Consider the following 14,311-nt stretch of genomic DNA (forward strand, 5'->3'; position numbering starts at 1 on the left):
GCCGGCTTGCGTATGCATCCTTAGTGTAGTGTGTATCGCTTATGTCAAATAACAAAATCGCAAACGAGACAAAAGTATCACCCAATTGCTTGAAGGCACCTTCTATTTACGCATGATAAGTTACTTATTGCAAACTGACCCAGATTGTATTGTATCCAGGTTAACTATAAGTCGGTATCTCGCAAATAATAAAAAAATCATTTTTAAAAATAAATACATTTAATGTGAGTGCAAATGATAATCTTTTTGCTAGCATGGGTTAAAAAAGTATTATTAAAGCAAGTTATTATTGTGTATACTATTTGCCCTGCAAACATCAGTTATGATTACATATGGCAAACAAATAGAAGCCTGTGTGATAAACACAACTGGCATGGAGCAATAAAATCATTGTTTAAACTTACCAACAGGATATCAGATACATAGGTTATTTTATTACAACCCAAACCAACCACGGAAAATTGACGTTGGTATCTTTTTAGTGTGCCGATTTTTTCTTCTGAAGTCTGCCGACAAAAGGAAGTCAAGTTTGTTTCCTTTGGATATTTTAAGTGTACCGATTTCTTTCATCTTTTTTTTTTATAAAGTCTGCTGACACAGGAAAGCCAGCATTGATTCATTTAACCTGTATTAACAGGAATTTTCAAAATAAATTGAAACAATGGAACAGTTTTGAAAGCAACACAATACAGTGCGTCATGCACGCATACCGATATAAGGCTGAACAGCAAATTAGTTTTCATTAGTTTCATCTAAAATATTCCCTATCCATAGTTTATAGTGTTTTATTTTTTGACGACAAGAAGCATGTACTTTGTCTTGTAGGGATAAATGTACGTCATTTCCGGTTGCGTCCTCTATAGGTGGGAAATCATAACTAAGGGGAAGTAACAGCGTTGTATACTTCTATTTCGAGTAATTAAATTATTACTTATTCTTTACCCTTGATAATTTTTTTGGCTTTTTGTGTGCAGGTATAACTATTTTTAATCATGTAATGCAAATCTGATAAAAATAGGAAAATGTTGGAGTATGGCCGGTGACCTTTAAGTCAAATGTTTAAAAGATTAATGAAAAGTTTGTGAACAGCAGCAATGTTTCTAGGAAGTTGGACCCCACATATATAAAATGGAAAGCATAATTATATCAGATGTTGGAATAGTGTTCAAGTGTGATTAATTTTTGAAGATGATGTAAGAAGCTAAGCAAGCAAAAGAAAATTCAGGGGGTGGGGGTGGGCATTTAATTCTTGGCACATATGGCAAACAGCCTATCAACATACATCATTTCTGAGTGTACCATGTCTGTCAAAATAGGAGACAACCTGTATGTAACATGTTTGACACACCGAATTGAATATTCCAATCAGTTAATTGACCTATGCTTTTCAGTATGATTTAAGCCATGAAATTGATTGATAGACAAATAATGTGCACACACTTGTTTTATGCACTGTTGATTTGGTTTTTTTTAATTATAAAGCACTACTACCCGTACTAGACAGAGGCATTTAAATGTAGTGCAGGCTTGTGTAACTAGAGGCATGGCTTGTGATTTTTTTAAAGTCAACAGCCTTGGGCCTGTGTTGAAATTATTTTTCTTTGACCACTGATGCATGTACTTGGGTAACATGGGTCAAATTCATCATAGGTATTTTAACTGCAGGTGAGATGCAGTAATGCAACTACAAAAGTAAGAGTCAGCACATATGATTTTCAATGAATAATTCTAAAAAGCAAATGGTTTGTCATGACGGTAAATTTGATACGTACAAGTTTCATATGGATATCTTGAATAATGTAAAAGTTTTACTAGAGATATGGAGTGTGTGTGTGTGATTTGATTTTTAACATAGCTTTAACAATTTTTCAGTCATATCACTACAATGTCTGCAGTGGGGCAGTCTATAGTGATAAGCTTGAACAGACAAAACATAAAAATACTGAAAACTGAATGATGAATTCTGAACAGCCAAAGGTACAATGAGACCACAAGTCTAATATCTATATACAAAGTTGTCTAATGTAAGTATAAAGCAGTGTAATATGTCTATAAAGTTTCTTAGATATATCTTGAATGATTATTTGCCTCTGCTCTGGAATTGAGAAATGTTAATGAAGACAGATAAACAGCAAAACAGATAAAACTTTTAGAAATGTTGAACTGAAGAATTGTAGGAACCAAAAGACTTATCTTGACCATATGTTTACTATGTCTTATAGATATCCTAAACATTTTAGGAGTTATGTTCTGTAAACATAAATATGAGTGAGTGATGGATGGATGGATTGAAAATGACAACGTGATGAAAACATTAAAACAACTGCACCTAATGAAATCTGAGTAGCAAAAGGTAAATCTAAGCCATCTAATAATTATAAAACATTTGATAGAGGTATCTTTAAACATTTTTCTAGATTAGTTAGAGAAATGAAAGTGTAAACAATGCATGGAGTAAAGGATATGCAAATGAAGAAAAACATTAAAAATATTGAAACTGAAGAAATGTGAATGGCAAAAGGCATCATCTGGACCACCAGCTAATATTTATACCAAATATCATTGAGAGAAGAATTTTTGAGATATGCATTGGAAATGACAGTGTGATGTAGGGACAGTTGGAATGAATGTCAAATGACTGTGAGGTGCAAATCGATGGACTGATAGATAAATGATAGTGTGATGTAGGGGCAGAAGGACTGATAGTCAAATGACTGTGAGGTACAAATAGATGGACTGACAGATAAATGACAGTGTGATGCAGGGGCAGAAGGACTGATAGACAAATGACAGTATGATGTACAGACAGATGGACTGATAGACAAATAACAGTGTGATGTAGGTGTGATGTAGGGACAGATGGACTAATGGACTAATAGACAAATGGCAGCGTGATGTAGGGACAGATGGGCTGATAGACAAATGACAATGTGATGTTGGGACAGATAGACATATAGAAAAATGACAGTGATGTAGGGACAGATGGACTGATTGACAAATGACATTGTGATATAGGGACAAATGGTCTGATAGACAAATGACAGTGTGATGTACAGACAATTGGACTGATGGAAAAGATACTGCAATGTATGGTGCAATGGACAAATAGCCAAACAAAACCTATTCCTACTGGTGGTGTGTGATAAAAATTAGAGAGAAATTCATTATATTGTTAAAAACTACAAAAAGAATTTAGATGCAGTGGATCTTCACTATAACTTTGGAAAGTTGAACCAAAAGGGTGTACTGAGTTATGCAAAGGTCATCTGGAGTACCTTATAAACAAGGCTATGTAAAACTGAATTTTTTTATTATTTGAAATCACATAATAAAGGGTTCTATTAAGCAAACAACAATTATCAAGTGAAGTAAAGTCAAACTGAAATTAGAGAATTAAATTCAATTCACTCTGCATAAGGGTATCCATTATCATACTGTTATATAACTGATACCATTTAACACAGAAATGTTTTATAATGCGGACATTTAACACAGAAATGTTTTATGATGAGGACATTTAACACAAATGCTATAATGATGTGGACATTTAACACAGAAATGTTTTATAATGAGGACATTTAACAGAAATGTTTTATGATGAGGACATTTAACACAAATGCTATAATGATAAGGACATTTAACACAGAAATGTTTTATGATGAGGACATTTAACACAGAAATGTTTTATGATGAGGACATTTAACACAGAAATGTTTTATAATGAGGACATTTAACAGAAATGTTTTATGATGAGGACATTTAACACAGAAATGTTTTATGATGAGGACATTTAACACAGAAATGCTATAATGATGAGGACATTTAACACAGAAATGTTTTATAATGAGGACATTTAACAGAAATGTTTCATGATGAGGACATTTAACACAAATGCTATAATGATGAGGACATTTAACACAGAAATGTTTAATAATGAGGACATTTAACAGAAATGTTTTATGATGAGGACATTTAACACAGAAATGTTTTATGATTAGGACATTTAACACAGAAATGCTATAATGATGAGGACATTTAACAGAGAAATGTTTTATAATGAGGACATTTAACAGAAATGTTTTATGATAAGGACATTTAACACAAATGCTATAATGATGAGGACATTTAACAGAGAAATGTTTTATGATGAGGACATTTAACAGAAATGTTTTATGATGAGGACATTTAACACAGAAATGTTTTATGATGAGGACATTTAACAGAAATGTTTTATGATTGAGGACATTTAACACAGAAATGTTTTATGATCAGGACATTTAACACAGAAATGTTTTATAATGAGGACATTTAACAAATGTTTTATGATGAGGACATTTAACACAGAAATGTTTTATAATGATGAGGACATTTAACACAGAAATGTTTTATGAGGAGGACATTTAACAGAGAAATGTTTCATGATGAGGACATTTAACACAGAAATGTTTTATGATGAGGACATTTAACACAGAAATACTTTATTATAAGGAAATAATGTAATTCATACAAACCTCCTTGGCCTCACCAATAACCTGTACCATCTTTGTTAACAGAACTGGACTAATAGGAGTAAACTTGGCATCAGAACAGCTATATTAAAGAACAGAGAAGAAATTACTCTTGCAGGGTGATGATTTTGCCAGTAAAAAAACATTAAATGATAAGATGATACGACTATGATTTAAAAAAAACTGAAACAAAAGATGCACATTAACAAAGTTTACTACCACTTACACACTTCACCATTCTGTATTAAGACACTGATTTTTGTTTTCAAAGTAACCTTCCTCATATTTGCTCCTGATGAAGGTACAGAAACGTTAAATAAAATAATTGTAAAGCCACCATTTTTCACTGTGTAGCAATTTCTGTGATTATGTGGTTAATAAAAGCCAGGATATTCAAGACTCAACAAAAGATCTCTATGGATCTAATCGGACTTGTTCATAATCCACCATTTTAAGTACCAACAAAATCTTATTTTTGGCAAACCCAAAAGTACTGATACTACTTAAAATAAATGGACTTACAATACAGCCAAATTTGAAGCTCACTAGGATACACTTGAAATGACTGTTATGGCATATAATGGCTCCTGGATAATAGTGAATATCTATGAACTGTCACAAATCAAATCTCCCCCATGCCCCGAAGTTATACACATAGTTGCACACATAATTGCCATCATTTCACACTGAGCCCTTTAAGGAAGAACGGTCTATGAGGTAAAACCAGACAATGTTGTTGCTAACTTATATCCTACAGCTTAAATGATGACATGTTGGGGCAAACTTAAATGATGACATGTTTGAGGCAAACTTAAATCATGATATGTTTGTGGCAAACTGCATTCAAATACTATGCTGATGGCAACTGCCATAATCTCACACATCCATGTCTTAATTTAGTCTTTGGTTAGTTTGTCTTAGGTTCAGCCGATAACCCATGGTGTCCAGAAAGTGAAAGTGAAAGTATCACTCCTTTCTGCTTTCAGTGGTGAAAACAAGCCATGTCTCTATTCCAGCAGGCCCAGATCAAATTAGGTGTCAGAACCCTGATGCAGCCCTGTAGATGCCCTTTGGATGAAGGTTTCAGAGGACACAGCAGTTTCATGACCAAAAGACTGCCTTTACAAATGTAAGCAGTGAGTTTTGTTCCAGATGCGAGTTATTGAGGCTCTTAACTGTGGTTCAAATAGTCTTATTCAACTATGTCACATGGTTCCCACACTTTTTTAACGATAAATTTCCAGGTCATTTCCAGGCTGTTTCCAGGATGAAATTGATTTTTCAAGGTTCACATATGACCATTTCTGAATGGAATTAAAGTACATTTTAGATTATAAGACATGCATTTTCTAAATCTAAAGGTGTTTCTTTTTCAAGACTCTCCAAAACATACAAGTCAGAAAAGATGATCATGTACAAAACCACAAAATGTATCACACGAAACAAGTTTGATTATATTCCTATAAATTGCATGTAAAGTCATTTCAATGTACAGAACAAAAATTCTAACTTTACTTTGTAAACCTGCATTATGTTGCTAAGTGGGAACAACATAATGAACATAAATTGTTTTTTTTTCTTTTCAAACCTTTAATTCTAAAGAATTATATATATATATATATATATATATATATATATATATATATATATATATATATATATATATATATATATATATATATATATATATATATATATGCATGTTATAGAAAGTAAACATTTCCTATTACAGTTTAAAAAAAAGAATAAACGCAAATAATTAGAATCTTGTCTTGTAACGAAAATAGTTTAACCCTGAATTTATCTGTGCCAATAAAATCCCAAATAAAATTTTTCAAACAACCTAATCTCCTTAAAACAATCTGCTTAAAAATCCATCATTTAAAAAAATTCAAAAAGGGATGATTTCAGTTTTGACAAAAAAACTTCAAAATTATATACTGTTGTATATATATGGACCAAATTTCCTGTAAAATCAACTTGTCTTCTTGTAATTCATTAAACCAGTCCCCAAACCTGTATTGATAAAGAGACTTGAATCATTTTTAATATATAGTACAAGGGACGACAATTTCTCATTTCAACTCTGAGATTCAACAATTTGGACTACAAATCTGGCTTACAACGAATAGCAGTCCGTTTTCTGATCCATGTTTCCTCCGAATATTCCCACCCCATTTTTCATATTTGGACATCTGGGTGTGAGGTTAATTTCAACTGCATATCAAAAATTCTGAATTTGCTGCCAACGTGTGGTAGCGACATATGGTAGTAACTTATCAGCGGGCCTAGACAATTTAAATGTATGCTATATCGACTTATATCTGTATGAAATTGATAGGAAAATAATTTAATTTCTCAGAAATGGTGAGTATTATAATAGTTATGTCTTTAATTCGCTGAAAGACTAGATGAAACCTGACCCTGTACTCGCCATTTGCGTTACTAGTCACATGACTTCACACATCTCAAATGATGACATCAGAAGTCCAATTGTCATGTGACATCAACAACAAACTCCTTTTCAATGTTGTTGTACAGAAATTCAATTATATTAAATGAAAATCTGTTACTTTTTGTAAAAACTAGCAATCTAGCCAGTCTGATTTATCAAGCAGAGAGCACATGTCAACATGGTAGTCAAGGGATACAACAAAACTGAAGAAGTTGTTCTTGGAATATATAAATATGGAAAATTTTGTGTTGTTTCGTTTTTGTATTTTTATTACAACTAGTATACGACTTTCATTTAATATGTTTTTTTCTTTCTTTTCTCTAAAACATTTCAAAATGTGGGTTGTTAGATTTTTTTTGTACCAGGTCACATTTCATCAATGACGTAGTTTTTAACTTGTCCTTCAGCAAATTAAAGACATAATGATTACAATAGTCACAATATCTGAGAAAATAGTTAATTTTCATGTTGTTTTCATACATGTATCACTTGACATTGTAACTTTTAAAGTTTGCTAGCCCATCCAGTAAGCAGCTACGTTTTGCCACCACCACGTTGGCCTCTTCTGATGCTAGACTGGTTTTCATGCCTTCCATGTAAGGAAAGATACAGATATCGAGCTGACTTTAAAAATAAAAGTCTACTTGACAAATCTAAGCCATTGAGCTTTTGGATTTACTCAGCATATATGTTTATTGCAAGCACCCAAATGATCTGTACTGCACCCTCTGAATATTCTGGTTAGAACTCAATAAATTTAACTCACGATCAGTTTAGTTATGACTCAATTACGTGATTGTTTCGGGTGTCAAGTGCTGGGGGAAAATTCCCAGGTTTTTCCTGACTTTCATCAATATTTGCGAAATTCAAGGACTTTTCACAGTCGAGAAAAAATTATTTCTCCCGATTTTTTCCTGATTTCCCGTTAGCATGGGAATTCTGATGTCAGATCCCATGTACTGCCCCATTACCACCATTAGGTGGCACCCAATTTTAAGCTAAGCAATGCATTGAATAGGATGATTGTATGTGCAAGGAGACTGGGAGGGTATCAAGGTAATGTTTGGGTAAGTATTTTTGGAAAAACATAATTTACAAAAAGATTTGCTTTCTCTTTAAATACATTCAACAAACACATTAATGTTAAGAGAACAGATAATTCAAGGACGGAACGCCGAGCATCCTACCTCTACTACAGGCACCCTTCAGGATAAGAATGACTGGATTCCCTATAGGAGGGATAGACCAATCTCTTTAATGAAGAAGAGAATAACCTTCAGTCATGAGACCATAATAACTATACCCAGTTAATAAGGTAACTGTTGAACTCTTCAGTGAAACTGATTGCCCATATCGAGGTTCTGCTGATGTCAATTAGTCTGGTGGTCATCATCTGTGCAGCAGCCACTTTCGTCTACCAGATTCAAATCTTGTCTACACAAAGGTAAATCCCGGAGACAAAAACTCAAGAAAGTTGTCTTGGCATGCCAGCAAACCACATCTATTACTTTTCTGATTGAAAAGTTACATTCAAACATGACTATGATCTTTTGAGATTTCAGAGTATGCTAGGTGTATAACCCACTTCAGACACGACAATAGGGTTTGAGGAGTGGTATCCTCTTATCTGGCCTTCACCAGCAGAAAGAGCTCCTGTCTTGTTCCTTGGGTTTTCTCTGTGCACTTCAAGCAATATTCAAAAGCATGCACTGGGTCTTGCACGATCGCTCTCTCGATCCATCTAACGAAGACAGGCAGTATATGACAACTCTCTGACGACTGCCTAATCATGGCTACATTGCCTTGACCATGAAACTATCTGATATGAAATGAAGACAGTTGGGTCTACTGAAATGGCATATAACTATCTGATATGAAATGAAGACAGTTGGGTCTACTGAAAAGGCATATAACTTGTTCACCTTTCAGACTGAAGCTAAGGTTGTCAGAATGGTTTTATGATACTAGCTCCAGCAAGGTTCTGGCTGACAGTTAAAATTTATATTAACTGAGCAGCATCAAGACTTGTTAGAGATTCAAATTTGGAAATAGAGTGAGGGATTTTGGTCTATTCAAGTGAAAACTGGCTACTAGGTATCAGAGATCTTTATCAATACCCCCTCTGCCATGATGCGAACATGTCAGAAATAATAAAAGCGGTAGCTTTGAACTTGAATCATAATCAGGGCCAATTTTTCCTCTTTTAATGACAAAGAAAGAAACCAATCAGCTGTGGGATTTAGGCACTTAAAGGGATAATGTTGTCAGTATTGTACTAGTTATTAATATGCACCACTTTCCCTCTTACACCTTAAAAAAGGAAGACATTCTGATCAAAGACTGCAAACACTACATGTACCGGATGAAGAACATTCATACATGCAAGTGTCCTCAATCAATTTGAACTTCTTGTATTAACATCATTTTGTGGTCATATTTAACTTAAATGAAAAGAATTTCAAAAAGGACAGAAGCTTAGGAAATTAGCAGTCCAAATGTGTAGCCAAAATACACAATATCAACATTTAATAACCAATAACATATACCAATGATACTGTGTTACAGCACAAGGTCAGAATGTACAAAAGTCCATTCTATGTCAAAAGATTAAAAAATATAGTTTACCACATGTAGTAATAAATTTACTAAACTCAAAATTACTGACTCTGGATGAATTTAATTTTTGAAGGATTATCGATTCATCAAGTCATGAAGAACTGTTTTGATAGTAATAAGTGAAAGCTTACAACTAGTGCCACCTAGCAGTGGTTAAAGGGAGGTGATGGGTAAAAGTTTCTTCATTTTGAATATTATAAGACTTAGAAAAAAATATGAATTTTCATTTCTGGGAAGGCTGTATTTGGGTAGCAAGCTAATTTTTTTTAAAGTTCTTGTGACCGGGAGAAATTACTAAAGTTGATAAATAGGCAGGAATGTTTTAATTTTGCATTTTCATTATTGTTATATAAATAACGGTCTGGTTTTCATGAGGCTCAAGCTGACAACTAGACTACATAGATGTGGTCCACTGGGTGCTGACAAACAAATAATCAACAAAAAGGGTTCAAGATTTAAGAATCAAAATATGTTACAAATCTTCTTGTCATTAAAAGATTATAATACAAGTCACATGGATCATGTATGCGCATTTACTAATTTTAAATTAACTATAAACTGTTCTTTTAAAATCTGACACTGATTTTCTTTAATCAAACTCAATTCAATCCTGATTTATGAATGCCCTGCACCTTAACTGTCACCAAGAAACTTCCAGATGAAAATTATCTATCGCTATGGACTTTTACAATGATGGCCATGTACTAAACTTGAGTCAAAATAAGAGTGGAATCATCACAATCAAGGGTAGTAAAGATTTGTTTATCTATATGCGTAGCTTTCATCGTGACATCACAGCACACGATATTCCATCTGGACTGGACTGGATCACACCTAAAGGTTCATTTCATCCAAACATGTCTACGTACTTTAACACTGATTTTGCAGTATGCACCTGTTGGGGCATCTAAATAATAACCTTCCAAAGAAATATGGATGTATATGTCATTTGATGGAGGAATTGACACTGGATTCCATCCATACTTCAGTTACTACTGTAGAATAAAAGCATGCTTTGCCAGTAAGATGTAACTACTGACAGGATGGGAAGGTGTCACCATATTGTTGAGTATTATCAAAGAATATATTCAACTTAAAAACACTGGTTTCTTCTTTAAATATGCTACACAAACAAAATACATTAGGAGAACAGGTACAAGGTTGTTATTATTGCTGTAGGGTTTTAACGCCATTTTTCAGCACACGATAGGCTATACATGGTGGCCAGTATTAATGGTGGAGGAAGAACCCAGGAAAACCCCCGGAAAGAACCACCCACCCACAAGAAGCTACTGGCAGGCTTTCTCACATCAGGTACAAGGTAAAGGAAGTTACAACCCCTTTCCTGGAAAAGAGCACATCTCCGATCCACAATGATATGAGCAGTAGTTTCCAACGTTAAAAAATACATGGGCTAGAGTAGAAACTCCATATGTCCAAACATGGCTAACAAAGAAAACAGTGTTCTTCATGCAAATCCAGTGAATCAAAAGGAGTTTTTGTGGCTTGGAAGGGCTGCATTTTCAAGGTAGTGAATGTACTCCTAACATATTGCAATCAGGTTACATATTAGAATAAGATGGACTTATAAATGAAACTGTAAATTCCGAAATTAAAGGATTATACCTTACATTTTTCTTTGTAAGTCTCATCATACAAAAAATTCCAAAAAACAAAATATGGATTATTTCAGTCCCTGCTGTGTGCAATCTGTAACAATACCTGATACAATGAAATCAGCTGCTTGTCATTTTACACTAACACACACTGTGAAGAATTTATAGAAAAACAACCCAACAAAGTCACAGAAAGTTTTCAAAAATTATGGAACATTTCTTTACACCTCAAAAGCAGGTGTCTGGGAAACATAACATGAATAATATTCCTGAAAATACATAAAGGAACAAGCCAAGATAAGTAAAATATAATACACAGGACAATTACTCACTTGAGGCAGAGACTGTGTACCAGTTCCACGGACATAGATCTGAGCTTGGCATTGGTGTTTTCTCCATAAAGACAGTCAAATATCACCTGCAATGGAAAAGTCAAACAAATATAAATAGTTTATCGATGATACATTTTTGTATTCCTTTGAGTGCAATATTTCATAAATATAACTGTTATGTATATTTTATTTAATTTAATTGTTTGCTTGATGGTTTTACATTTTTTTAAATTCCATTATATGCTATAGTAAAGTTGTCAAGAATAGAGTTCAGTTTTTTTTATTTCTGACATAAACAACTTTATAGAGACATTGTATCTAATGTTGACCTAGTTCCTGACCTTGATTCACAACCACTATATGGTTCGTGGAAACAACTTTTTTTTAAAAAAAAATTAATCTTTCCCCTGAGTAAAAATCATTGGTTTTAGTCAAGTCCATACTGGAAGTATGTGATGTTAGGCATGTAAAAAGCTTCTATGTTGTTCTAGAAGGTGGTCATGTGACCCTCATATAGCAATCTGTTCTGCATCTTAAATAAGTATATAACTATTTTCTATATAGAATTTAGTCAGTTGGGTTTTAAACCATTGACACGTAAAGGTGTTTTGTTGTGACCAGTTTGAGTTGAATTTTTTATTTTTCTTCAAATTATTTGGGTTCCAAGAGATCATTTTTGTCTGGAAATACTTGTGCTCTGAATTAATTCTTGGACAAAGACAGTTATAGAAATTTACACTGAATTCAAACATTGGAATATTATTTTCTGTGACTCAACAAAAAACTGGACACATCAGTATGACACTTACCACAGCATTCATCATTGCCTTCCATTTTGGATCTCATCAGGATTCAAACTCAGTTTCATTAGGACATTTTATTACTAGGACTTCTACTTTTTAATTCTTGGATATTTTTGGATTTGATTCATAGAACCGTAAGTTCTTTTTCTCATTTTTACCTTGTTTTCCTAGGGAAATAAATTATTTGTTAAATTTTACAAAGCTTGTTGTCTTCATTCTTTTCTTGTTACTGTTTTAAAGAGCCTAAAATGTAACAAAGAAAATTGTGCACTCATCCATGAGATATATGAATTTCGGATAAAACATTTCAGAAAACTGTATTTTTTTCAATTTAAATTCCCCATGTTCTTGAAAATTTTTTAAATCCCAAGTATTATTTTTCATTTTTGAAATCTTTAGTAAAATCAGCAGGCTTGTTTTACAATGTCATCAAAAGTGAAAATCTTTCATTCAAATCCTACCCAGGCACAATTAGACCTTTTTAAAAAAGATGAATTGATTCAACATGCCAGAAATATGATCTTTCTGAGGCAAAAGCTTCCTTAATGAAGCAAGAAAAAATAAATATTTTGGTCCAGTATTTGGTAGAAAAGAATGTTTTGGATAAAGGTGTTTGGTTTCGATCAGTAAGTGTGTATCAGACTCTGATATAAAAGTAAAGGAATTGAAATTTAAATACAAGATGGAATTAGAGTTAAGGAGGCTGGAGCTTCAGAAAGAGAATGAACAAATGCAAATGCAATTAGATAAGGAAGATAGAGAGAAAGAAAGACAAATGCAGTTAAAACAAGAACAAATGCAGTTACAAAATGAACAAATGTAGTTACAGAAAGAAGAGAAACAAATGCAGTTTCAACTGGAGAAAGAGGAGAGAGAGAGAGAGAGAGATGGATGCAAATGCAGAAAGAGAAGGAAGAGAGGGAATTTCAATTTAAAATAAAAGAAATAGAGCTGGCAAGTGAAATGCACATTCCCATTTTGGATACAAATTCAACCTTTGATGTCACTAAGAATAATATGTTAGTGCCCCCTTTTCTGGAAAAAAATGTGACAAATATTTTCCTTATTTTGAAAGAGTTGCTGAAAATTTGAAATGGCCAAGGGAGCATTGGACTCAACTATTACAGTGTGCACTTTTTGGCAAAGCCCAAGATATCTAAGCATCCATGTCAGTACTGCAGAGTGCTGACTATGATTTGGTAAAGGAATGCATCTTAAAGGGTTATGAATTAGTCCCTGAGGATTATCGGCAAAAATTCAGAACTATAAAAAACAAGCTGGACAAACTCATGTCAAATTTACAAGAGAAAAAGAGCAGTTGTTTGATAGATGGTGCTTAGCCAAGAAAGTTGAATGAGATTATGAAAGTCTCAGACAACTTGTATTACTTGAAGAGTTCAAGAATTGTGTCCATACTGACATTAAAACTTATCTTGATGAGCATAAGGTTGAAACCTTGGAAAATGTTGCTCGTGCTGCTCACGAGTATTCCTTAGCTCATAAAGTTTCTTTTGTAAATAAGACTTCCACCCAGCAGTCTTCTGGCAGAAAAGTATTTCAGCCTAATACAAGCCCTTCTAATTCGCAATCTGGCAAAACTTTTAAAAATAAAGCTTCTGATAAGCTTGATCAAAAATCCTTATCTCTTCCTACATGGACTTATTGCAAGAAGAAAGGACACATTATTTCCGATTGCTACAAATTGAAAAATAAGCAGCAGAATCAAGACAGACCAGATCCAAATGATCTTATTTCTAAGAGGTCAAGGTCAAGGTCATGTATTGAAAGCAATACATTTGTTGGGTCTAATAAACCCCAGTCTCATTTTATTATGGAGAATTATGAACCATGCATATCGAAGGGTTCTACATCACTCTTGGGTGATTTGGCCAATTCTATCCCTATTAAAATTTAAAGAGACACAGGAGCTTTTCAGAGTCTTTTATTATCAGGTACATTGCCTTTTTCTGAGAAGTCTTCT

The 14,311-nt window shown here is 33.4% G+C and overlaps 1 protein-coding gene across 1 annotated transcript in view; it reads right to left on the reverse strand.

The window, feature by feature from the left end:
- LOC149806371 (proteasome adapter and scaffold protein ECM29-like) overlaps positions 1-14,311 on the reverse strand; it is a 177,637-nt gene that overhangs the window by 130,393 nt on the left and 32,933 nt on the right. Inside the window, exons 10-11 of the mRNA XM_089952249.1 lie at positions 11,528-11,613; positions 4,512-4,590 (exon numbers count right to left, since the gene is read on the reverse strand). Coding sequence (XP_089808375.1) covers positions 4,512-4,590; positions 11,528-11,613 — 165 coding nt within the window. The remainder of the gene's footprint in view (positions 1-4,511; positions 4,591-11,527; positions 11,614-14,311) is intronic.

The sequence above is a fragment of the Sinohyriopsis cumingii genome, chromosome 1 (assembly GCF_028554795.1).
Source record: "Sinohyriopsis cumingii isolate HCF-2022 chromosome 1, ASM2855479v2, whole genome shotgun sequence".
In the NCBI taxonomy this organism is placed as follows: Eukaryota; Metazoa; Mollusca; class Bivalvia; order Unionida; family Unionidae; genus Sinohyriopsis; species Sinohyriopsis cumingii.